At 38.3% G+C, this 26,102-nt stretch overlaps 3 protein-coding genes across 7 annotated transcripts in view; 2 read left to right on the top strand and 1 right to left on the bottom strand.

Annotated features, from left to right (window-relative positions):
• Positions 1–2,183, top strand: part of LOC139135005 (reelin-like) — a 70,671-nt gene extending 68,488 nt beyond the window's left edge. For all 3 annotated transcript variants that reach the window (XM_070702161.1, XM_070702160.1, XM_070702162.1), the window contains one exon: positions 1,809–2,183. In XM_070702161.1, the coding sequence (XP_070558262.1) occupies positions 1,809–1,863 (55 nt within the window). In that variant the 3' untranslated portion in view covers positions 1,864–2,183. The remainder of the gene's footprint in view (positions 1–1,808) is intronic.
• LOC139135011 (traB domain-containing protein-like) lies at positions 2,121–17,534 on the bottom strand. Of its 3 annotated transcripts, none has more exons than XM_070702172.1 (8): positions 17,361–17,534; positions 11,496–12,056; positions 10,700–10,840; positions 9,698–9,808; positions 8,832–8,971; positions 6,999–7,162; positions 5,429–5,528; positions 2,121–4,454 (listed from the first exon to the last, which is right to left on the bottom strand). In XM_070702172.1, exons 2-8 carry the CDS (start codon positions 12,051–12,053, stop codon positions 4,319–4,321), a joined length of 1,350 nt encoding a protein of 449 aa, XP_070558273.1. In that variant the 5' UTR covers positions 12,054–12,056; positions 17,361–17,534; the 3' UTR covers positions 2,121–4,318. The 3 variants fall into 3 exon arrangements, with proteins under 3 accessions (XP_070558273.1, XP_070558270.1, XP_070558271.1); XM_070702169.1 differs by lacking the exon at positions 17,361–17,534 and adding an exon at positions 13,155–13,554; XM_070702170.1 differs by lacking the exon at positions 17,361–17,534 and adding an exon at positions 13,348–13,543.
• Positions 13,597–26,102, top strand: part of LOC139135007 (uncharacterized) — a 24,470-nt gene continuing 11,964 nt past the window's right edge. The window contains exons 1-5 of the mRNA XM_070702166.1: positions 13,597–13,778; positions 16,087–16,202; positions 20,412–20,991; positions 24,501–24,665; positions 25,635–25,810. Of these exons, the coding sequence (XP_070558267.1) occupies positions 16,104–16,202; positions 20,412–20,991; positions 24,501–24,665; positions 25,635–25,810 (1,020 nt within the window). The 5' untranslated portion in view covers positions 13,597–13,778; positions 16,087–16,103. The remainder of the gene's footprint in view (positions 13,779–16,086; positions 16,203–20,411; positions 20,992–24,500; positions 24,666–25,634; positions 25,811–26,102) is intronic.

Raw genomic sequence — 26,102 nt, 5'->3', positions numbered from 1 at the left:
ACATTGCTCCAACACTTTCACCACCAGACTTGTGTGCAATCCATTGTTTTAACCTTTTGAGAGCTGTGTTGTTCAAACCAAAATTTAAGTGCAACATTTTACCAATTTTTATGAATCTTTGTGTTTTTAGCTCCGCTGTCAGCGACGCGGAGCTTATCAAATAGGTTGATTTTCCGTCGTCGTCGTCCGTCAACAATTGCCTTCTCCTCTGAAACCGCAAGTCCAATTGCTTTGAAATTTTATATGCAGCTCACTTGGGGTGACCTCACTTAAGTTTGTTCAAATCGGGTTGAAATTTGCATATTTGTATTTTTGGGGTATTTTTTGGTGTTTTTGGTAAAAAAATCTTCTTCTCTGAAACCGCTTGTCCGATTGCTTTGAAATTTGATATGCAGTTTACTTAGGGTGACTTAAGTCAGATTTGTTCAAATCGTGGTGGAATTTGCATATTTGTATTTTTAAGGCAATTTTTGTCATTTTTGGTAAAAAAATCTTTAAAAATCTTTTTCTTCAAAAGTACCAGTCAGATAGCTTTGATATTTGGTACATATGTCCCTAGGGATGATCTATTTCAGATTTGTTCAAATTGTGCAGAAATATGCAAATTTGCATTTTTAAGGCAATTTTTGCCATTTTTGGTCAAAAAATGTATTTCTCTAAAAGTACTGGTCTGATAGTTTTGAAATTTGGTATACAGGTTTCTATAGATGAACTAAGTAATATATATTGAATTTCTGATGAAATCTGTAATTTTGTATTTTTGGGGCCATTTTTGGTCAAAAAATGTGTATTTCCAAAAGTACTGATCTGATAGCTTTGAAACTTGGAATACAGGTTCCTACAGATGAACAAAATAATATTTATTGAAATTATGCTGAAATCTGCAATTTTGTATTTTTGGGGCATTTTTTGCCACTTTTGGTCAAAAAATGTGTATTTCCAAAACTACTCATCTGATAGCTTTGCAATTTGGTATACAGGTTCCTACAGATCACCTTAATGATATTTATTGAAATTATGATGAAATCAGCAATTTTGAATTTTTGGGTCAATTTTTTCCATTTTTGGTTAAAAAAATGTGTTTCTCAAAAAATACTGGTCCAGCAGCTTTGAAATTTGGTATACAGGTTTCTATAGATGAACTAAATTTGATCTTTTGAAATTATGATAAAATCTGCAATTTTTATTTTTGGGGGCAATTGTTGCCATTTTTGGTCAGAAAATTTTATTCTCAAAAAACTACTCATCAGATAGCTTTGGTTGACATGTTCTTAGGGATGATCCCATGTGATATATGCAAAGTATGATGAAATCTTCAATTGTTTATTTTTGCAGCTATTTTAGCCACTTTTTTCTGGCCACTGCATTGAGCTATCAAAGATTTAATTCCACCTTCTTCATCAACATGTGTCAAAAATAGTTTTCTCTACATAAACACAGCGGAGCTATATCGGCCGCTAGGTCGCTTGTTTTTAAATAATTTTGGATCAAATGGACATAACTTTTCACTGGCTATGTTTCTGACCCATGGTTTGGGATAAATCTGAAAAAATTGTCAGAATCTGAAAAAAATTGTACATCTTACAATTTTATAAAGATGACAAAAATTGACTTTGGCACTCAAAGGGTTAAAATAAGGTGGATGGATCCATATGCAGGAAATTTGGTTTTAATGGGATGAACATGTTCACACCCGCACACTTCCCTGTTAACAGGTTCAGGATCGCCATTTACAACAATGATTTCAGGTGCATCCATGATGTTGAAAGGGTTAAACTAAATTGTAATTTTCTGTGTCTCATCTACAGGCCAAGGGAAGAAAAGATGCGCCATAGCTTTCACAATGGTTACGGGAGAAGATAGAAACCAACATATGGTGCAGTGAACCAGTTTATAGTCCAATATCATAGTTTTCCGTTATTTCATAGTTTTGTAATCACTGAGTGTTTCATGTGAAGTCCAAATATTCTACTATGGTAGAGTTCGTAGACATACATTTGTAGTTGAGCAAAACATGATCATTTTTAATAGTTTTTCTATTTTTGATAATGACAAAGATCGAACAGACTGCAAAGTTTTATATGACGTTTGTCAAGTAATGACCACAATAATCCAAGAGATATATTTTCAGGAAATGTAATAGTTTATTCTAGGTAATAAAAACAGAATGTTAAGAACAGGAATTATGAAAATATCGTTCTAAATCTATAAATTGTCAAATAATGCCAGTTGGAAAGATGTATGATGACTGCATAATTAGACCAATCTGTGTATAAATGTTAGCATGGTTATAGTTGTGCATGGTTCCGCAAAAAAAGACACTATTGTTCCCATAATGCATTGCTATTTGTACACGTCTACTTTTGTACTGCCTGTGTTTGGTGATATCAATTTGGTAAAGATGAGCAAAGTGGACTATGACAAAAATTAGAAAAAGATTGTTAAAAGGAGAGAGACTTTTCCATGTAACTAGATCTGCATTTGTTGAGGTAATTGACAGTCTCCACAGTGAAGAATGGGAGTAGCCTGATTTGATAGCACGTATCTACCCTTCTGCAGTCTGACTTTGGTCAATGCCCATTGTTCTCAACATGGTGGCTGGACTTGTACATGTAGAAATAGGGGTGACGCATACTTCTTTCAAGAAGTGCATGCATTGAAGCAACATATTTCATGCGTTGACATGTATGTACTAGTTTGTGAGCCCACATCATTTTGTCCATGGAGCCTGTCATTAAATAATATTTTTGAAAGAATTAAAAAAATACATCTCGAAAAAGGTACATCTTACTTGTAATAAATTCTTTAGACTGGAAAACTTTCCTGCATTTGAACTGTAGCGTCTTCAGCATTTGATCTCATGAAGCCTGCGCTTGTATTTGAATACCCAGAATTTATTCAATATGGTGATTGATCTTTGGGCTCTCCAAGTCATACAATAATAATTCTTGATAATGGAAAAATGTGCTGTCAGATGCAAACAGGTACAGTAAATGACAGAAAAACGACAGTATACCTGATGTTTGAGGAATATTTACACAACACCTGTTGTCCCGTAGTCAGTAGATGAACACTGATTTTGTTCATTTGACACGACTTGCTCAATCTAAAGAAAATTATTCTAAACCCAATCACTAGAAATGAACCATCTATCCACATAAACGTAAAAACACAAAAAAGTGCCATTAAATACTGTTATTATCTTCAGTCAGGAATCAATAAATGTGTACATTTACTTGGCGGATATGAATTAAAACAAGAGTTGTATTTATACATTTGAAATTAACATGATGGTAAGCAGATATGCTAAGTAGATTTGTAAAGTCAGTAATAGAAAATGATTTACTTGTCAACATATACATATATCATAAATGAATGTTTTTAAAACAGCAAGTTGATTTTGAGGGTAGATATTTGAATTGTCTAAGTGTAAGACTGGGAAAATTTGGTTCTTGTCTCTTAGCAACAATTTGACTGTGCTGTGAATCCCCTCATTTGACAACACCATGGAAACGAGAGAATATAAAAAATTCAAAAAGGATGCCCAGGAAAAACCAGTATATTGTTCATTTCCAGGAGGAACTCTTGTTCTAGTTTGAAACAACGACATAATTATTGGAGTACTTTCAGTGATGGCAAAGAAATTGGCAAAGGGATTATCCCACCCTATTTGACTGTGTGCAACTTACAGACCCCTCTCCCTGTACACAAGAACATTGGCATTCAAAACTCAATGTTCGACATCACCCCCTGAATTAACCAGGTACTACTTTGACCAATAAATACTGACTACACAGGCACCATGCTGTGTTTCACAGCATGATGGCATCTACAAAGTTAAAATGAAAGCATCACATGAAAGAAAGTTAATAAATTCAATTGAAATCATTAAAATATCAACCTTTACACTTATACAACGTGTCATTATTAAAACCATTAAAACCAAATTACAGTTGTTTTAAAATCAAATTTAAAAACCTGATAAAGGATCAGAAATGTGTCCAAATCGTTTCAATATGAATAATGGAGATTCTCTATGGTTGCTCTGTTGCAGGAATGACACTCCTATTATGTACATACTTCTTGCGTAGTTTCCAGCATCTGTAACCCTCCCTCCCCCGCCTTTAGATTCTCTACAGCCCAGATGCCATCAATCTCCAATAGTGTCATTTGCTGTCCATACTCCCTTTGTTGAGGAAGTTCTTACTCTCATATGCATGAACATAAACCTGACAATGAGTCCAACTGACTCGATACTTTCACTGGGGCACAACCTCAACAGGTTGAAACTCCACAGTGTTTTTTTTTTCACTTCAAATCAGGGGAATATAGTCCTGTAGATGCAGGAACCGGACCAGTGAATGATGCGATAGCCCCCCCAGGCCAGCAGTCCGACGAGAGTTGCACGGAAAGTCCACTTGAATATCTTGCCGGAGAGAGTCGGATCTGGAACGCTGTAATATAAACATTTAAAATCACGCAGATTCAATGACAAGCAGGGACATACAGAGTCAATGGACTTCTTTTTGTCCACAAACACCACTTGATACTTTCTCTGACTCAACACTAATGTAAGTGTCAACCCTAACCGCTTGCCATGTGTTCCTGCTTGCACGTAATAGCTCAGTAGATCTCAATGGATCGTTGGTGTGATCAAGTAAGGTAGGAAGTTGAAGGGAATGTAGATACAGTATGCAAGTACAGAATGTGCTAGAGCAACATATTGCATTCAACATGCAATCAAACTGTTTTACTTATGCTACAGTACAGTAATTTTGACCCTATACATGTACTGTTTGATGCGAACACAAACGCTTTATACGCACTCATGGAATACATCATGAACGTGACAGAAATCACACTGTCCTGTCTTTTCTGTAAATGCCCTCAGGCAATATAAGACATGATTTCCATTTTAATCTGGGAATTTTTAAACAGACTAAATATTCAAATCAAATGACCGTGTGAAGGTAAGGTACAGTTGCTAACACTTGGCAACACAGACCAGTCCTGTTTAAATGCTACAAAGCTGCTTGGCTAGAAAGCTACGGCAAATCACAGCAGGAATTAATTAGAAGATCTGTTTGGGACAACTGAGCTGAAGGCTGAGTGGGGATTGCACCAGAGTTAATAGTACACAGCAGTTCACAGTATTTTTTCAGATCTGCTACTCTCTAATTGTTTGAATAAATGACATCACAGTGACATGAAATGAGTACCTGTAGTTCTGGCACAGCTTCAATCAGGAGTGAATAATGAGAAAGAAATGCATGCATGTATTGAAAGAGAGAGAGAGAGTGAGAGGGAGAGTTTGTGTGTGTGTGTGTGTGTGTGTGTGTGTGTGTGTGTGCGTGTGTGTCTGTGTCTGTGTGTAGGTGTAGGTGGTGTGGGGTATGGGTGTGTTTGAGGAGATTGGTGGTTCTCTCACCTAAGGAGTTGCTTGATGTCCTTGGCTTTATTCCAGTTTTCCACGATGCCGGGAACATGGCCCATACCAACCACGCCAACGACAACTGATGGAAGGTAACCTGCAGACAACAGACATGGCGCCAACATTTTAATGCAAGTTTTCAAATAACAATTTACTGAAGTGGGAGGAACCTCACACAGTGTATGGTTAGATATCACCATTATGTCTCTTAAACTATGCACTATTGATGCCAGTTGTTCATCTGTCAATGATTAAACATAGGGCCAAAGTCCTGAAGCTACTATAGACATGGATACAAAATTAAGTATTTCCTGACTGTATGAAATTATCTCACTAAGGTCATCCTAGGGACATGTAAACCAAATATTAAAGCTGTCTGACCAGCGGTTTTGGAAAAACAAGCGCCTCAACAGTTGACAGAGCTCTGCTGTGTTATGTAGAGAATAACCTTTTGTGACACATGTATTGATGAAGAAGGTGGATATCTTTGATAGACCAAAAATGGAAAAAATTCCGTAAAAATAAAGATTTGCATATTTCATCAGACTATATTAGTCTATAATAGCAAATAAACGAGAGTTAATTACATTCTAATTAAAGTAAACAAGACTTGCTTAAATCAAGATTTACGTCATAATAAAACAGCATATCTGTCAGGTTATAAAGAATCTTCAGCTGGTTATCTATATCTGTATTGTCATCCTATTAACCAAGCACATTTTAACTTTCAAATTAACATTGTAAGTAAGTTCTGTTGAATAAGTTGAGACTGTACATACTCAGAGAAAGCACACTGAAGAGACAAATGTTTGTAACTTAAGAAGTTCAAGGTCATCAAAAGCATTATAAGGAATCATGTTACACTTTCATTGCACTGTTTACACAGATTGCATAATTGCTATAAATAGCACATGAGGAATCTTTACAGCCCAGCTTTACCATAAAAACCCTATCACTTTGACCACTCTTTTAATTGACCTCTCTACTTTTTTCCTCAAAAAGTAATCTTATTTTATCCTTACCAAGTCAACCATAAATGGAAATTAGAACTTTCTCTATCTCTATTTATTTGACCACCCTATCATGACAAACTATTATGAGCAATTTCTTTTAGATAACATAAATGGTGGTTCAGAATATATCAAAGTTGGGATTCAGGAAAGTTGCCTTTACATGTTTTAATCCTCCAAGATGGTAAGCATTTCACTATGGACTGTCAAAAAAAGTTGAACGTTCTGATAATTCCACACTAAAATTATTTTGGCTTTGATGATTTCCTAATTAATTCAATTATTTAAAATCATATTAATTCTCAAGATCTCAAGTTTCTCAAGATTCTCGGTTCTCAAGATATTTGAGTGGACGGACGCCTCACAAACGGACATACATACATACATACATACAGACTGACGACGGACGCCGGACGGATACCCATCCCAATAGCTTCTATAGACTATAGTCTATAGTAGCTAAAAAACTACCAAAAGAAAACCACAAAAATCACTACTCTAGAATATACAGGTGTGTCCTTAGCAGTCTGAACAAAAGTCTAGAACTATTCACATACCAGATTCAAATGGAAGAGGCTTAGCTGCCCTCTGTAGAGAATGGGCCAGAAAAACATCTCGTTCATCCACAAAGACGCGACTGAGGCCTGGAAATTCCCCAGTCATTTCACTCAACATCTCCTCCAATAGGTCCTTCTGTTTGCATTTCTCCACATCTTCTTTCCTGGAGAAGTAAAGATTGTAAATGTCAAGGCACTGAAATTATCTCCTGATTTTACTATGTCAGTATTTAAAATATTTGTCTGGGTGCCACATCTACAGCTCTCTTAATGATAGTTTGTAGTCATGTAAATCACTGACTGACCTGAAATAGACCTGTGAATATAAAGCTTGGAAATCTGATCAAAACTACAGGCCCTGTGATGCAGACTGTCACACACGCCCCTGTAACAGGCACTTGAGAAAACCTGTTACAGTCATGAAATCTGCCTATTGAGATTTTGCTGTGTATGTTGATGACCTAACGCCCATGAATGATTTTTGATAAAGCTTACTCGTATTTTCCTTGTCAGGCAATGAAACTTAAAAGAGAAGACTTCCAAACCAAATTCACAGCAGGCAAGATCTATAATTTAATTTACAAATAATTGGGGAAAAAAAAGTGGTTCACTAAACTGGAAAACTGCAATATCAGCATGAAGTAAAAAATCCACACTAGACTCAATCAGTGCCATCTATTCTACAGATACAGATAATGTCTGAAAGTTACGTGCTCCATGGGCAGAAGCCAATCCCTGGATATCAAATTGGTGCACATCAACATGTACAGCAATGGCAATCTCCTTACCCTGTACTAAATTGAGAAAGTACACCCATGATTATTTACATAATCATAGAAACTGAGCAACTTCTTTCAAGGAGACAAACACTTGTTGGTTGGTTAAACATCATATTTTCTATATTCCCTCTTAGAAAACGTTACACAGGGTGCATATACTTACAGTCATGTCAATATCAGGGACTTTCAATGCCCTGTTTAGGTCAAAATTTTTCTTATATCACTTTTACAGCCTATATCATTTATGTTACCATCACTTGGTGATTTTGAAAAAAGTGGGTGGCTTATAAATTGTCCAGCACTTGATTGTGTTTTCAAGGATGTTATACAAAGATCATATCATCGTATCCATTTTTTCAGTTTGTGGCACATGAAAGAACTGACTTTTCACATGAATTTTTTTTCCCAGCCTTGCGTGTTCTGCATGCAAAGATACGAGTTTGCATGCAAGCTCTAGCTTTTTATGTCCTCAATTCAACAAGTAATTTCACAAAAGGGAAAATGCACAGTGGCTTTATAGAATACATATAGTTTAATGGGCATTATTAATTGCCTTCTTGCATGACATGTGCTCAGCAAATCCAAAACCGGTAGTCTGACAGCTTGATGGTGCATCAATCATCACAAGAAACATTTCCCCTTGACTGCAAAATTTACATGTCCTGAAATCTGCCTATGAAACTGACCTGTGCACGAATATTCTAAAAATCTCTGGCTAGTTAATCTTTCCCCGGCAGATACATGTATCGGTGCAATGCTACAACTCTCTGGCTCTGAGGATATTTACCTCATTCAGTCCAAAACAAAGAACCTTCAACAGTTCATGTCATCTGTCACCCCATTTAACCCTTTCACCCCCAGTTCCCTGTGTACAGGTCCAACTTTACCATAGAAAACAATGGATTTGGGACAAACCATGGTGGTGAAAGGGTTAAAACACTGCATGCACATCATTGCATTCATCATCTTGACTGTTTAATTCATCTACAAAATTGGCCTCCAATTCATTGCGGACACCGAACCAAACCCGCATGAACTATGAACATCTACTTACGAGATTGATTCCTTAGAGGTCAAGAGATGCCAAGCTAATTTGCATTTCTGCCAGACAGAGAGCTGGGCCATGGCCCTCCGTAGAGTAATCTGTATAGGGCGGTCTCCCAATTGAACTTGGCAGCCTGGAACTTTCTGTGCCTGCAAGAAAACAGTTTAATGTACAGATTTTTAGGAAAAGGAAGTCAAATGGATCTTCTGTCTTGCAAAATGCTGACTACTGATGAGATTTAATGATGACAGCTAGAATTAAATCAACATACTCAGTATTTTAGCTTTTAAGAAAAACAAATGTGTCATTTTTTCTTCATAAAAATTGACATATAGACCCCGCAACCAATTTGAATATTCATAAATTTGGGGTGGTTTGCTTTTGTGATCTTAAACTTCACAAAGTAACTCTTGATATTTACTCCATATTACTAAAGACATTAATTCAAAAGTTGCTTCAAAACAGTACTGCAAAAGTATAAAATTTCTCTGTTTAAACACAGACCCTCAAGGGTCTATGGTTTGAAGATGAGATTCCTTCACAGGCTGTCAAATCTTTGCCATGTAGAGACAAACACCACAAGAAGCGTTGGATTACAAATGGCATTGCTAGCCATTTCATCTCATAATCATACATTACAGTGCATAAACAATATATGGTGACATTGTGTGGCTTGCTCATTGTTAACGGATACTCAAGAACACACTATTTTGATAGACTGACAAACACTGTCTGGCCCATTTTCAAACCAAATAGACAGGTCAGTGGTTATCAACCCCTCTCGACTAATGAGTGATCCAAACAGAGGACCTTTCTACATGTAGCATGGGCCACTATGGTCTTTCTACATAATTGACAAACTGTATCATTCTCACCTCATGAAAAGCTCTCCTGAATTCACCACCAGGGGCCATCCCCAGTTCTTTGGTGAGATGAGCTGACATGCTGAGGAGGAGTATCTGCATAACACCGGTGATTAAGCCACTCTTTGGAGAGAAAAATGACATCATGATATGTCTAGTTCAGGTAGCCAGGTGTGTAATTTTTTGAAAAGAAACTAACTGCACCAAAACTGGATTACCAAATTGCTCTGACAAGTTTAGATAGAAAGGCCAAATTCAATTTATCACGTGGAGCAAGTTTCTGTTCCTGATAATGGGAAACATAAAGAATTTATCTGTACACTTTATCTCTGAAGCTGAATCTTATGGACTAGTAGTTTTTTGCTTAGATTTCCGGCCAAACTGACCAGTGCATTGTTCAGCTTGTACCAAATGCTGACCAGCTGTCTTGTGGAAACTGAGGCTGGGCTAGAGATCTTTTTTGGCAACTGACAATGTGCTGGTAGAAACTGATAATGCTTTGCCTGGCCCTGTTGTTTTTGTGATATCTAAAAAAAAAAATGTCATCCTAACTGCTGTGCCTGGCAAATCTATCATTCGTGCACAGCTGATGGTATCATTAGGCTCTAAAAGGTATCCGAGCAAAAATGGTACCATCCTTCAATCCTTTAATTAAAGAAATTCACTGGGAGGTATCAACATTTCACACTCATAATTGTGAATATATCAAATAAACCTGTATCCTGCCAAGTTCATATGTCACCATCAGGTCAAGTTGGTTAAAACCAGTGAGACATAACAGGTCCCATATATTAGATTCTAACAAAAACTTGAATATTTGAAGGCCCCTGAATATCTAAATATACTGTAAATATGATTTTCAGTGACAATTTTACATTTGGCTCAATGCCACTTTTTACTGACTTTGCTCATGGGAAAGCGATACTGTCTGACAGAATTAGCTTTTCAAAACATTGAAAATTTACACAGAAGCAAACAACCACACTGACATTGACATTGACATTTGTTTATCACCTGTTTGATTGACATTCTCAGTTTTTGTAGATTGATGTCTTTGGCTTCTTCCTCGAGGGTCTTCTCATCATACTGCAGAACGTTGAGTCGACTTTCACACAACTCTATCAGGACAACGTCAGGCTGTACACTCTCAATGGTCTGAAATGGCAAAGCAACAGACAGTGTGTACAAAGCAATGAGGGCATTCAAGAATGGGAGACGCGGGTGTATTTAGGAGTGATGTTAGATGATTTATCATGCCAATAAATCTCTTCTGTGTAATGATTCTCAAACATAATAAAAATTATGCATTCTATGATTATCACTTTGCCAAATATTGTAAGAAACACAGTTATGACATGCATCAGTTGAAGTGTTTTTCAAGCACACCATACTTTACAGTAAAATGGGGAGAGCGTAAAGTACTGAAATGCAGACATGAGATATTGCAGGTTCAATATCCACTGTCTTCCCTCTAATTTCCATCTACAGTTTGAAAATCTCTCTCTTCCGGTCTCAATAACTGATCATGAAGGCAGCAAAAAATGCAACGGGCACTGTACACTTCATGACCCTTTTGTACAAACACTAAATGGTTGTGGCCTGGAATCAGTCACATGACACTGTACCAATGATGATCACAATGCAGTAAATATTACACCTGGCCAGGTACTGCACATACAAAATATCCCACTGGAAGGTTTTACCCTGAGGAGTTGTTTTCGTTTTGTCTGTAGCTCTTCTTTTATCGTTTACATCACATAATACTTGAGGACAAAAATCAGGGTGATGATTCTACAGTGTGGATACTCACTGTTGCCACATCTTGCTGACTGCTTTCACTGAAGTGAGCAGTGCCGACTATGTAAACCTTGCTGCCATTCAATGTGTTTAATTCGGTAACTGTCTCTGGTAAATCCGGGTCAGATTGGCGGTTTCTCCTCATCCGTTGCCATGCCACCATGTCATCATCTTCATCGTCCTCATCATCACCGTCATCATTGTCATTATTGTCGTCATCATTGTCTTCAACATCCGTTTCTACCCCGCTACTGACATCTTCATACTCCTCATCGTCGTCATCATCAGACTCATCAGTATCATCCATTTTACCTTTGGTATTGTCCATAATGTCCGTGTCGTTTTCATGTTCGTTCATTCCCTCTGGAGTTTGTTGTGCAGTTGACAATTGCTCCTTGTCACCTACACCATCCTCTGATACAAAGTGGTTTGTTTCCGGGACTGAGTCACCGCTGGCACGAGGCATACTGTCCACTTCCCCGCTCTTATCTTTGATTACTCTATCGCAATCTGCATCAGAGCCATTTTCTCTGTTTACCTGTTCATCATTACGGTCTTCCACTGCTTCCATTTCCTGGAAAAAAAAGTAATTTGAGATTTTCCCGTGAATTCTACAGAAGTACATGCTGTATACTTACACATTTTTAGGAAACCCTTTCACTGCTCTTGCTCACAAATTATAGTATATACACAGACTTCCATAGTAGCGATCGTTCAACCCATAGACATTAGTTTTCTCAAGAGGCAAGTATTTCAGCCTGTTTATAAAACAGTCTAGATTTGTGTGACTTCAATGGTTGTTGTGGATAAATGAATGAATAGAACACACTGACACAAATGCGTGGTTGACGAAACCAACTGAATAAACCTAAGGATGTTATACACACATATGGGCTGTCTTATTAACAAGCAAAATTACCAGTATTTTGAAAATAACACCAAAAATCTACGATTGATTCAAGGAACATATTTTATAAACAAAATGCTTATATGTAGATTGAGAGTCACTGCCCCTCAGGTTCTCAGACTATACTGATGTGTTTCTTACATCTTCTGGTACCTCCATGATATGAAGTAGTTATTACAGATAGTATACCTGCTGTAGGGTTCTGAACTCTTTTTCATTCTAAGTTTGATTATTATAATTATGGCGCTATCCAAAGGGAAAACTGGCAAAAACTCTCATATGCAGAGTCTATAAACAGACCAGATTCAGAGTGCATCGTGTATAACCATGGATGTACAAAAATTTTTGTACATCCATGGTACAACTCGCCCCATCAATGGCCACAGGTGCGTGGAGTTGCCGTGTAGTATACATTCTCCCTATGTATACTAAATGGAAACTCCACGCACCTGTGCCAATAGCCATGGTTGGTACATTACATGTATAAACCGAGCTGTATCATGTGTATGAAAGGACTGTGGTATGGCTTTGCAAGATCACATTTGCTGTTGTGAAGAAAATCGAAATAGTTATACGCGTATGCAGGGCAGTTATTTACAACACTCGCTGTTGAACACCTTAAATACGACCGGTACAATGACGTTTTTGTAGTCAAAACTCCAAAGTTCACACACAAGCAAGTAACGTCTAACGCCCGCCCGACTACATCATTTATGTCACTGGATCATGGACAACAGTTAAACATTATTTCGAGGTACACCTTACTTTTCTCCTGGTCGAAGAGTACCCTCCTTGTGGAAGACGGGGAAAGTGCAAGCGGAAAGTCCGGATACGTAATTCTGCGATTGTCTGCAGGTCACAACGGCAGAACTACCATGACGATTTCGATTTCATGCGCAGATTGTTCGAAGGCGCGCGAACATGAACGTTGGACTTTTACAATATCGGAAGTGCTTACAAAATTTCCAGAGAACCTCACAGGTTTGTCTGTCGAAGTTAAAAGACAATATCAGCCTAATCGGTGAGAATACAACGTCAATACATTTAAAAACACAACCAGACGATGTGGAGAATTACTTCCAGCTGTTATCATATGAGAAGAAGTGCTGAGTTGTCCTATATTTCCGTTTGGTTGCTTGCTCGCTCTACAATGTGACCTTTCAACCCGCTGACATCATCAATATTTGTATGCTGACCTTTGAACTGAACACTCGCAATATTCCTGGCCTGTTAGTGTGAGTGTACACTACAAGCCCGCGAGATAAAATTGCTCTATTGCTAAAACTAAAGTTCAACTGGCAGCATGGTAGTGCCATAGTCTCCAGGAGAGGCCATGCAGAGTGAACTTTCCGCGTATTGTAATATTAGCACCACTTGAAGCGGCAACAGGTAAGTTTTTTTTTTCTCAGATATGCAAGTGGGTTATGTGCGTTACGGGCGCCTAAAACACTCATTGGCAGCTAGAACATGTTTTCAATAAGTTACATATTAATATCAACGATTTTTGCCTTAATTTACAACAGAAACCCAGTACAAGTTTTAATGATAATACCGCTTTGTTGAATGAGTTGAACAATAAATCGTGTAAACTTACAAAGTTGACTTGCATGAAATGGAAAAGAATTGAACCTTGGATTGGAGCTAGTCATTTGTATTTAGGCCTGGGGAGACACATACGGGTTCGAAGATGCGTGTTGAGTCGCAGAACTAAGAGGGAAAATATTTCATAGGTAAAATGTACCCACGCCATCGTTCACTGAAGGGCTTCACATGATGCCAGCATCAAACCGGCAATTTTTGAATAGATAATGGCGTTGTTATCCATTGCAATCCCTCACTTCGATGCAATTTACAGCGATGTAAAAGACAAGGTGTCTGTCCATAGACCCTGGAGAAAACGGCCTGTCACTGAATTACTGTTACATGTAGTTCAGGTCATCAAAGGTTGAAGCATATTGACCCTGTATCTTAGTATATGTGCCTTCACACTGGATAATGCCCAAATGTGTTCTGCTAGGATTGACAACTGATGGTGGTGTTGATGATGATGATGATGGTGGTGGTGGTGGTGGTGGTGGTGGTGGTGGTGATGGCAACTTGAAAATTGCAGTCATTCCTCCATTAAGATGACTTTTCAAATTTTTAAGTACCAATGAATTCAGAAGAGCGAATCCTGCATGTGATTCAAGAGGCTGTTTTTTTCTACCAATTTAAACATTTTACACGACGTCCAAAAGTTTTGCCATCCCTTACTTGTGTGTAACATATGGCAAAGGATTTTGTTTGAATTTCCTCTCTATTTTTAATGTCAGCTATATTTCTAGTAGAGCAAAAGGTATATAATGTATTTTTGTGTTTTCTGTGAGTTAACAACACACTGTGCTGTTTGACAAGACAAGCAGTTTTGCATGCTCATCTCTGTTCCTGAAAAACTAGAGTTATTATCTCCTTTACTTTATACTTCACTTTTCATCCCCCACCCATTTCGACTCAGTGACGTCCAATAACCTTGAGTGAATATTAGGGTGGGAAAAGCCAGAAAAATTCGCAGAGATAAGTCATTCAGACTTAAAAATTCTTTCTGCACTACGTTGCATAGTTCTTTCCCGATATCATATCTTGCAACTTGTATATTAAGGCTGTCATCAACTGCTCTCTTTTTCCCTCCCTGTCATTAAACAAACAGTAGACATCAGAGTATCACACTGTACATTATCAACAAGACAGTACAGGATGTCTGCCTCTTATCTATATCAGCACAGATAAAGGATTACAGGGTAGATTAACATTTGATATGTCATAATTATGGTACCAGTACTGAGTTTCCATGTAGCAACAACCATCTACTGATGTAGTAACAATGGTCTTTCAATGCCCAGCAACAGAATGCCACAACGCTACCAAATATTCTCCTATATTTTACATGCAATTCTCCCTTGTCAAGATGAACTTTATTGAACATCTGTTTCTTGCCCGCAATGTCTCTATTTACAAATTTCGGTTCAGAATGACACAAAAACTGCCAGATGCAATATTGGTATTTTTAGTGCACCGTCCATATTAAATAAGAATACTGATGAACATTTAATCAATAACATATCAATCTAAATGCAACTTATGAATGATAGTATAATGTGCAAGTTCAAGTATTTGACGTACATATGTACTTCAACTATATTGTAGGCTGAGTTGTTAGCTCTAGTGGAATTGTACTCCTGTGCAGAAAACAGATTTATGTTTTTATTATAAAATGGAAAGATTTACACTGTCTCTGTGCAAAGAGTTTCTGGCTGACCACATGGTGTCAAAAAAACATATTAAGAGGTAACAGTTGGTTTACAACTTGATCTACATTTAGAGGGATTTTGTGCCAACAGAGGCTGAACACAGATTGTGTCTGAAAATAGAAATAACACCGGCATCATGTGCAAAATATCACTTGCCAAAGATATCGATTGTCTTTGTGAAAATTGGCAATTATGTTCACCAAGTATGAAATCCCCAGAGATGTTTGTATCAGCACATCAAGGGACTCCAAGCTGGACATGGCATCATGAGTATCAACATCACTCATGGGTGAATTATCAAAAAAAATTCAAAATGTGTCTCACCCCCCTCACCCCACCCCCCAAAAAAATTTGGAATGGATAAATAATGGCGCTTCAATGGCAATAATGTTTGTATACTTACAATACAGGTGTGCATACTGGAACAATGGGGAATGTGGAAGCGCATGATTTTGTCCCAGTTAGGGACGATGAAAGAAAGGAGCTAGACTTGAGTAGGAAAGTAAATCCTCAACTGTATGAAAAGGTAAGTACTGAGAGAACGTATCATCCTTGCAGGAGTACGAATAACTTCCCTTTGCTGGATTTGAATCATCATGGCACTAAAAATATGGATCAGCTTTCAAAAATTCCCTGTAATTATGTTGTATCTGGTCAAAAATCAAAAGAATTAGAAATCTACCATTGAACAAATGATGATATGCAGACAGGATATCGGTATGCATTTATAAATTACTTTTGACCAGAATGTTGACTACAGCTGTATCTGTCATGGGCAGATCATAAAATCATAAATATAACATTGTACTCAGGAAGCAGTTTATAACGTCCTTTTACCACAATCTACATTCAGAACGCTGTTATCTCAGGAAACATGAAGATTTATAGCAGTGCACTTTTTTACTCCATCTTTGCATTCTAAAGATCAAAAGCAACATTTCAGCAAAACAATAGCAATGGTACTATCAAACACATTTTTCTTTTTGCTTGTGAAAGAGGTAACATTGCAGCAAATCTTTTCATAGCGTAAGCAATAAAAGCAATGAGTTGAAAATGTCACAAGCTTGCGGAGGTGCAGGTATTTGGTTACAAAATACAAAAACACTCATTTTCTATATTAGACATAAACTTGATCTTTTTTTCTCATATGAAAATTTCACAGCTAAGTGCACATGGTATGCCGTGTGGCTTGCATGTTCCTGGCAGGTCATAATTTTCATTTTTGTTTAAAAACCCTTTTCCTGCTGAGCGCCCTTGTCCGTTATTCTCCCAAGTCAGTAGAAAACCGCCCCATAATATGTGCCTGCAAAAGATTGGCTCTCCTGCATGTTATCCTGCCAGCCATTTTGGCAGAAATCGCCCATTTTCAGGGTAGTTTTAGCCGTACTTATACGTGTTAGACTTCGATAATTTCTACATGCCCGTAGACAGGGGAAGGAGCTCAAGGGTTGCTGCAGAAAAAAATTGAGGTCACCGGCTTTGTTTGCCCCTGGGAGTGCGTCATTTTATTGCCGTTTCATGTTTATTTTTCGGAAATAAACTCCTTCAGTATTACGCACGTCCGCTAGGCACAAACATCACCTCACTCGTCTGTTAGTCAGAGGCCCTGAGGGTCGTGCTAGGGGTGCAGAAGCACCGTCAAACCTGTCCTGTTTCCCCAGGGTAGGGGCAATTGAATACGTACCTCCAACGACTTGGCAGTGTAGCACAAAAACTACGTTTTTGCCGTTGTATTAACGACATGGCTGAGCCATTGAAGCACAGCTTTACGTAGTTTTGCCAGCTCAGTTGGGAGTTGGCTTACGAGTGTTACCGTTCATTACTGACTTAATCGAGTGGTCCTCAGTCAGGTACGGGTTTGTACCGACATGGCTTGGGCTGCAGCTAACCAGTGATAACCAGTCACTACCCCCAAGTCTTCAGTTCACTTTTGCGATGCACGGGTGCAACGCAATATGCTTCCATTGTTCTAGCCATCGACGTGTCCACATGCTGGCAGCCATATTGTACTGCTAGCTGGTTTGCATAACAAAAGCAGTCCTGCTAAATGCAGACGTTATCCCCGTACATGTAGCATATTGACCTCATGTGCCCTTTTGAATTCTCTGTACGCAAACAGCGTACGTAGTTACCAATGCATCGGCAAGAGGATACGTTTGCCTGCAAACCAGAGCCAGTACTTCGGACGGTGGAATAAATAAAAAATCCAAGCTACGTCCATTGAATGGCACGGCCAAGGCAGTGAAGGACGTTGCCTGGCTTGAACTTGCAGAGCTGAAGCCCAGCTTAGTACGTCGGACACCAGTTGTAATGGTATTTCCGAGTCGTTCATATCCGTTCCATGGGAGGAACAAGTCGAGCCGTCCCGTCAAAAATACGTTCTCATTTTCAGTCACGCACAACTGAATAAGTGACTTTCGTCTCGCACCATCGGCATATCTGCCAAGTCGTTTTCAAGAGGTAGCCTTCTAGATTAGCATTGCCGAGTTGGTCAAGTTCGGCAGCAATCTGTATAGTGCCAGGCAGCCAAGTACGTCCAACTCCGCCAGAAAACGTCACCATGCTATCCTGCCAAGTCCGCTAAAAAGCGGTAAAAAAAAACCCAGCCCCCCTCGGGTGTGGGGGACTGGCGGACAGGTTTCTGCACCTTTCCCTGTCCTTGGACTCCCTGTGAACCCATTTCGAGAGCAAACGCCGTTCCTCGCCCAAAACCTGTCCTCGAACGACCCCTAGCGTGAGCAAGGGTTTGCTACACGTAGTTCCGTCGACTAGGCAGGAAAGGGGGTACCAAAAAGGAGCCCGATTTCCACCGCCTTAGGAGGATAACGGCCGTGGCTGCTCAGCTTCTAGCTACACCGAATTTCAAGCGGATTTTCACCGACTTGGCAGGAAAAGGGTTTTAATCTTCATTATGTCTGTATGTACTATGTGTATGTATTTTGTATATATGTGTATTTACATACCCGTAGTAATGTTTATTCTGTGACTGCTTTGTGAAAGTTAACAAAAACGATCTTTCATTTCCACTTAAGCCAGAAATCCATCTGCTTTTATCAAACAAGGCAGAAAAAAAAACTGTCAATAAAATTTAAAACACAGCCAGACAAAATGATAAATATTTTTGAAAGATAAGTAATGAAAATTCAGACATAATTCAGAGGTAGATAGTGTGTTGTGTGTTTGTTTTTCTGTGAAACTGATAAAATTTGAAAGCAAAGTGGAGCATGTTCAGTCTAAACTGTGGTAAAAAATTTTTGTTGCTCCAGGTCAGCTTGTATTTCCCTATTGCTCCAGAATAATCGTAAAATTTCTTCAGCGTTTTTAAAAGAATGTTCTTCCTGTTAAGAAAGATTGGTGTAGAGTTAACTGCCGTGGGAATGGCATGGGCAATGCTGGATAGTTTAAGCTACGCTTTTCATACCGAGGTTGTCAAGCATTGGTCCAATTTGTCATTCAACTGTGTCACGGTGGTCACCCTATATGTCATTGAATCAGTGGTGAAGTATTGCCCCAACCGGAATATAGGGGCTTTTTTTTTTTTTGCTGCACGCCCAACCATGCACATTTCCCAAGATGAAATCCATAGCTTGTTCTTCTTTTCTTCATTTACGTGAAAATTTTCATTCGAGCATTTGTACTTGGGGATAAAATCTGAAAGCACACACGTAGTTACTGTGATGGATGAGTGAGATTCTGTATATTTACAATGAATACTAAATTGGAATGTAAAACATTAACTGTGTGACAGGCAGAATTGTTTAGCATCACTGTAAAATACTTAAAATACAAGTGCGTGTTTGGGTTTGGGAGAGAGAAAAATAATGAGCCAGAGATACCGACCAATAGGAAAATAGATTTAGCTCTGTGCACGGGAATTACAAAGTAATTCAGAATGCTACATGGATGTTTGCTATGATAATGTTGACACAGGTTGTTTTAAAAATCCCAACAAATAATGCAGGTTTATCATTTTATTGGTCAAACAATCAAGTTACTAGTATGTACAATTTTTTTGTCATTTTAAAATGGGCATACATACCATATGTTGCTAACAGAATTTATCGTGAACGCTGAGAAACTGCACTTCACGTGTAATCCCCTTACATATATTGATAACCCTTAACAACCATCAACTGCAGCCACATGTTTTTAATGGAATTGTCCATTGGCCAAATGGCAGATGGATGTGCAATACAATAATTTTGTGTTCAGTAATGTTGCATTTTGAAAGTATGATTAATCAATTAACGTACATGTAGAATGGGCCTCAGGGACAGATATTCGGACTTTCCAACTTTTAAGAATCATATTTGACCTTCCACTTGTGAGGACTCATTATGAAGCTCATAAAATAAGTACAGATTTTCACCAGCTTATTACTGTTGAAATCAAAAATTTTACTTTCTCCATAAGTTAACACAGGGATTGTGGCCATTTTTAATTTCAAGTGTCAGGAAATACTGATTAATTTGTTTCTGCAGTAACAAATATTCCATGGTGACCGCTGATTTTTATTCCCGATTTCAAAAGGGAATGGTGCAAAAGTTTAAGTCTTTTCAATTACGAGGCATGTATTACGTTGATTGATCAACAGACCATGTCGTCTTCCTGTGCAATGTTTATATGTTGTCGCATTATCTTGGATAGTATTTTCAAAGAGATGTCACATACGAAGAAATCAAGCATTCTCATAAAAATTTGTGCTTTCAAACCTTTGCTCTCTTTGGAATTTCAGCACATGAATGGAGAAGCACTACCAGGGTCTCTCACTGAACTCCCATGGAATATTGTGGACTCTATCTCCTTGTATGAACACTTGGATGTGTCATTCAATATGCTGACGCAGATACCTGTTGAGATACCGCTGCGGTTACCCCATCTGAACTATGTGGATCTGAGCCACAACCACCTGACTTCGTTACCTCACAGCTTCGGACTGCTCTTCCATCTACAGACGTTGCTCTTGAACCACAACAACTTGAAACACATCCCAAAGTCTTTCATACACCTGGTCAAGCTGGAGAAGCTCGACCTGTCTTTCAATGAACTGGTGATTCTCCCGGACGAGCTCGGCAGCATGGAGAAACTGAGAAAGCTGAACGTTTGCCACAACTACTTGCAAGGCATCCCACCGTCACTGGGGACAAGTAAATCGATTAAGGTGATTCTTGCCTTTAATAACAAAAGTGAACTACCTCCACAGTGTATTTGTGACGAAGGATCTGAAGCCATTCTTGGCTATCTCAGACGACAAGTCCACAATGGCTACGTGTCAAGGGATTACCAGACTCTCAATATATTTAAAAGAGTTCGGGGTAAGTTTGAGTACTATTTCATATACACTATGTCATACGCTGCACACACGAAAAGTAATCTATTGTATTGTACATACAATTACAAAACTTGTTACAGAAAGATGGACTAATTGGTTTCTTTCTAGAGCCAAGTAGAGGCAGTTCTTTGGTATAGCTAGGGTGTCCTTGGAAAGTCAATTTTTGAGACAGCATGTGAAGCAGGGGGGTGGGGGGGGGTGTCACTCTGAAAAAAGATACAAGTTTTGGGTTGGGGGTCACAGGGACTCTTTGGATTTGTTATTGAAAATATGACTTGAGAAGCTTAGCTGCATGAAAGGAAATAAAATAGACACAATTTTTTAAGACTTATGAATATTTCAATCATTCTTGTTTAGCTGAACATTTCACCAGAATCTTCCCATCCTCCTGTATTTTAAATTGCAATCTCTCTGATCATAAAGAGTTGCAAGTCACTGTCTGTGATATTCTTTCTATTTGTAAATTGCTGTTCATGGCACTTTAGTCTGATCTAGAAGGGTGCCTCAGTTGGCACTGCATGCATATTTCTATTCTCTCAAGTGTCAATTATCAGGATGTAGCCCCCACAGTAGCCAGGAATTTTAAAACAGGGGGCACTGTGTCCCACTACCGTTTCTTTTTGGGGACATTTTGCACATTTTGGGGACAACATGCGTCAGCTGAAAAAAATAAATTTTGTATTATTTTATTATGAATTAGTTTCACAAAACGAAATTCACGTGACCGGGACCGTATCGCCATGCTTTAATTTCAGGCAATTTAGAACAGTATACCGTATCTGCCTAAAATCAGAGCTCAGTCAGACTACAACCAACTGCAGCATTTTAGTTACCTTTAGTCACAGCTTCGAAAATATGTATATATAAGCCTCAAAATAATCATGCAAAACAAAAGTCATCGTCAGTAATTGCAGACTACACCCATTCGACACAGTAGACTCATGAGTGCGCCCAGCGTGACCTTCAGTGCGCGAGAATGTAGGACAACGGGTTCCGTTTTAGGGACATTGTCGCAAGGGCACGTCCTGGCGGCAACACTGCATATACGGGCTAAATTACGGGCATATCTTTCCCAATCTCTGTATATGTGCTAAAGGTAATCCACATTTTCAGGCTGTGTGTTTATGCCAACTATTGCCTGGCTACATGAGGAAGTACACTGTAGTAAAGATATTTCATAAAGACATTTATGACTATTTTCATATGCTCCCACATGTATATCAGTCCCATATAGTATCCATTCTTAATATTATCTGTAAGCACATACGCCAAATAAAATTCAATCTAAACATTGCAAATGACCACAGTCTGTCTCATATCATAGCCACCTGATGGCGTGATGTTTCACATTTGCATATGAATACAGGCAGGTCAATGTAAGGTCAAACAAATTGGTACAAGCACCAGCTGATAAAAAAATGAACAGCCAAGACCCATAAAATATGGTTTGTGTTTGTCTCGTATAGTCTCATTTGTCTTATTTTTTATGGGCATCACACTTAACTTGAAGGTGAAAATTCTGAAAAATGGATGATACAGTAACAATTGACTTGTAGCTCAGTCTGACATTGACATAAAAAAATGAACATTTCTCACAATCACCACTGCAGATTGTAAATGTTTTCCTTCTCATTGTGACCGTGTCAAGGTTAAAGATATCTGTCAGGTTGTCTGTGGTTCTGTGTTTACACAGACATTGTAAAAATATCTGAGCAAAGGTCAAAATATTGTACCCTATATACATGTAGGTTTTTGTACAAGACTGTGTTCATTGCTCACATATCAATATCCCAGTCAAGGTGCAATGCACTGTATGTACACACAGTGTTCTCCCCAGGATTTTTTGAGAAGAGGGCGAAGACGTGGTGCGAAGCACCACAAGCGACCGCGTCAGCGGTCGCGGGGGGAGGTCAGGAGGGGGGTGTCCCCCCTCCTGCCGTTGGAGCTTTTGAAAAACAGCGATTAAAATGGTGTTATTTGGTGGCACTTGGGGAGTATTTTTTTCAGATTTTTTTCGTATAAAAAACTCAAAGGAATGGAGATCTGAGACAGTGTACCATAACTTTTATTACAGTTCACTGATTTCAATTATGAAGATTTCATTTTTTGAAAACGAAAATGTAGCGAGAGACATACATTTATTCATCGATGTCAAAATTATCACCATAACACTCAGGTTTGGGGAGCATTTTTTCAGATTTTTTTCGTACAAAAAACTCAAAGGAAAAGAGATCTGAAACAGTGTTCCATAACTTTTATTACAAACAAAAACATAGTGAGTCTAGAGACATACATTTATTCATCGATGGCAAAATTATCACCATAACACTCACGTGTTCGAACGTTCTCATCCTGATACAAGTCCGACCGAGCCTAAAATTAGGTTGTTTTGCTTTTGGAAGGAATACACAAACGAAATTCTAACCTCCTATAAAAACTTCAGTGTACTCTGCTGTCCTTGGTTACCCTCAAGCTCCTTGCCATGTTTACTCAGCTAAGTCGGTTACCTAATGCACGGTCCCTATGGAGGGACCGTGGCTAACGTACCGTTACGGACTGAGCCATGCAAATATGGCTGCCTTCGATGAGTGTGCACATGGGCTTATGATCTCGGATGACATCACAAACTCGCGAGATTTGCAAGATCGATGAGAATTACGTTTGCAGTCTGCAGGATCGACGCTCACGCTCGCATTTTGCTTGTAAATCACTGTCAACTTTTTTCCCCGTACATTTTATTGTTTTATTTTTCAAAAAAATAAATCTTTTTCATTTCTGGCAAAGGGGCGCTCGGAATTTACAAGAGGGCGCCACGCCCCTGTTACCTTATTCAGGGAGAACACTGTACACAGCACAGTATGCATAAATAACCAATAAAAAATGACAGATTTTACAGTAGCAATTCATGTTTAGACACAGTATTGTCCTGCACATGGAACAATTCAATAAATTGAAAAGAGTTTGCAGTCTGGATAGTCCAAATATGGTGTTCAAATGATTCAATTATACTTATTTCAAATTTAATGAACAAGGCAAAATTTTAAAAAACATCAAATTGGTACAATAATGTTCATAACACCCGGATTGATGCAATTATGAACAAGTTTCCACAATATCACACTTTGTTGAGATTGTTCAAAAGAGTGCTTTATGATGTTCTCTTTCAGCTGTACATATATGTCCCCCTCAGTTATTCGACTAAAATTAACAGCTGTCACTGTGACTCTTTTCATGAGCATTTCTAGGTCTGCTGTTATTAAATTATATAAATTAAATCTGGTATTATTAGACATGATAGGTTAAGGGATGTTCCCATTATCATCATGTCATAAATGTATTACAAATATTTCTGATTTTTTTGAAATAAAAGAAAGTTTTTAAAAATCAAATGAAATAATCTGTAGAATAAAAAGTGAGGATTCAGGCAAACCCAAATTACCAGCAACTATTTCAGATATGAATATCCTCAATTTTTTTAATTTTTTCGTCTAGGCAATGTCTTACAAAGTGCCGTGGCAAATCCTCATTCAGCACGTGCCCAGTACGTCCAAGAGCAGACGCGCACGTCCAACACAACGAGTCGGATACGAACTCCTCTTCGGCCACCTGTTGATGCAACAAAGCTGGAAGCAGATGAACTGATGGATAAAATTACCGGTGAGTGTAAACTAATCTTAACACGATTATTGTGAACTTCTGTCCCTGTGTGGAATTCCTTCGTGTCATTTTCTAGAAATTGGGGTAGGATGAATTTGAGGGCTTTAAATACCTGGGAGCATGCTGCACTTTGCATGTCAATGTTACTTTGGTGCACATAGATTGCTGGACCAATGTCCAATAATAAAGCATATACATCTATAAATATACCCTGATCTTTACCTGTCTTTGCTAAATCATACTTCTGTTGCTTGTTTTGACCATCAAATTTTTCACATTTTCCCTATTTTGTTCAAAGTAAAATAAATTTACCTCCAACATTAAGTCCATAATCCAGACACCAGCTGGACTCATAAGGAGCTACCTGTTGCCCTGCCAATAAAATTTGTTTCAAAGAGTTTAAAACACTCAGAACATCAAATAATCACCATGTGATCCAGGCATGTAAAGAAGGAACTTGTGTGTAATGATAGGGAAGAATGACTTGGAATATAGTATCAACAAACTATACCAGGTCACAGGCTCCAGGTCACTGTACGCCAACTGGGAAGCAGCTGTTCATTGATGTGAAAATGTGGAAATGTGAAAATTGTCCGTGTTAGCAAAGAAAATTATTTCCAAACCATGGTTAGAGTCACTGAGCCTGATGAAGTTGTTGATTTTTTAATCAGACAAGTCAGATCGTTTTTACAGAGCTTGTCATGAAATCATATAAGTTTGGAGAGTGAAACTGAAGTTTGCGAAGTCATTTTTGTCCTCATTCTATCTTGCAACTTCAGTTTACTGGTGTACTGACCCCAAAATGTCAAGGTTACTGAAATAATGAAATAGGCTATATGTACCCATCTCTTTCATCATCCCATATTTTAATGCTTCACAGTAGTCAAAGTGACGGCACAAAATCTAAAAAAAATTTACTATACATTATGGCACTCACTTTCAATAAAACTGCCTCGATATCATTTCCAGGGATGATATATGGTGCAGCTATTGGAGATGCCATCGGCATAGCAACGGAGCATCTCACTCAGGATGAGTGTGAATTCCATTACGATAAAGACAAACTTGGATATCAGTACATACTGCAAGATAAGCACAGAGTAAGGTGGCAGAAAGGAGACTGGACTGTGGACTTTGATCAAGTGGTAGGTGAAATCTTACATTCTCACTTTTTTTCATTTCATTGTGTTTGACTTTGACATACATGTAAAATGCATGTATGCGTAGAGATACAAGTTCATTTATCAATATGGTTGCAGTTTTGAAAAACGAGATTTATTTTTTATAACTTAGCATGTCTGTTTGTTTTCTGCAAAGTGAACTGAAATTAACAATGTCAGTGATGATGCAAGCAATGTCTGACAAAGATCCTGCTTTTGTCAGTGAAAATAAATTGTCTGATGGTTTGATAGATTTGATACTTACAGATGTGTATAT

Source organism: Ptychodera flava, chromosome 6, assembly GCF_041260155.1.
Source record: "Ptychodera flava strain L36383 chromosome 6, AS_Pfla_20210202, whole genome shotgun sequence".
NCBI lineage: Eukaryota > Metazoa > Hemichordata > Enteropneusta > Ptychoderidae > Ptychodera > Ptychodera flava.
The sequence above is the reverse complement of the archived record's forward strand: the minus strand, read 5'-3'. Positions and strand labels throughout refer to the sequence as shown.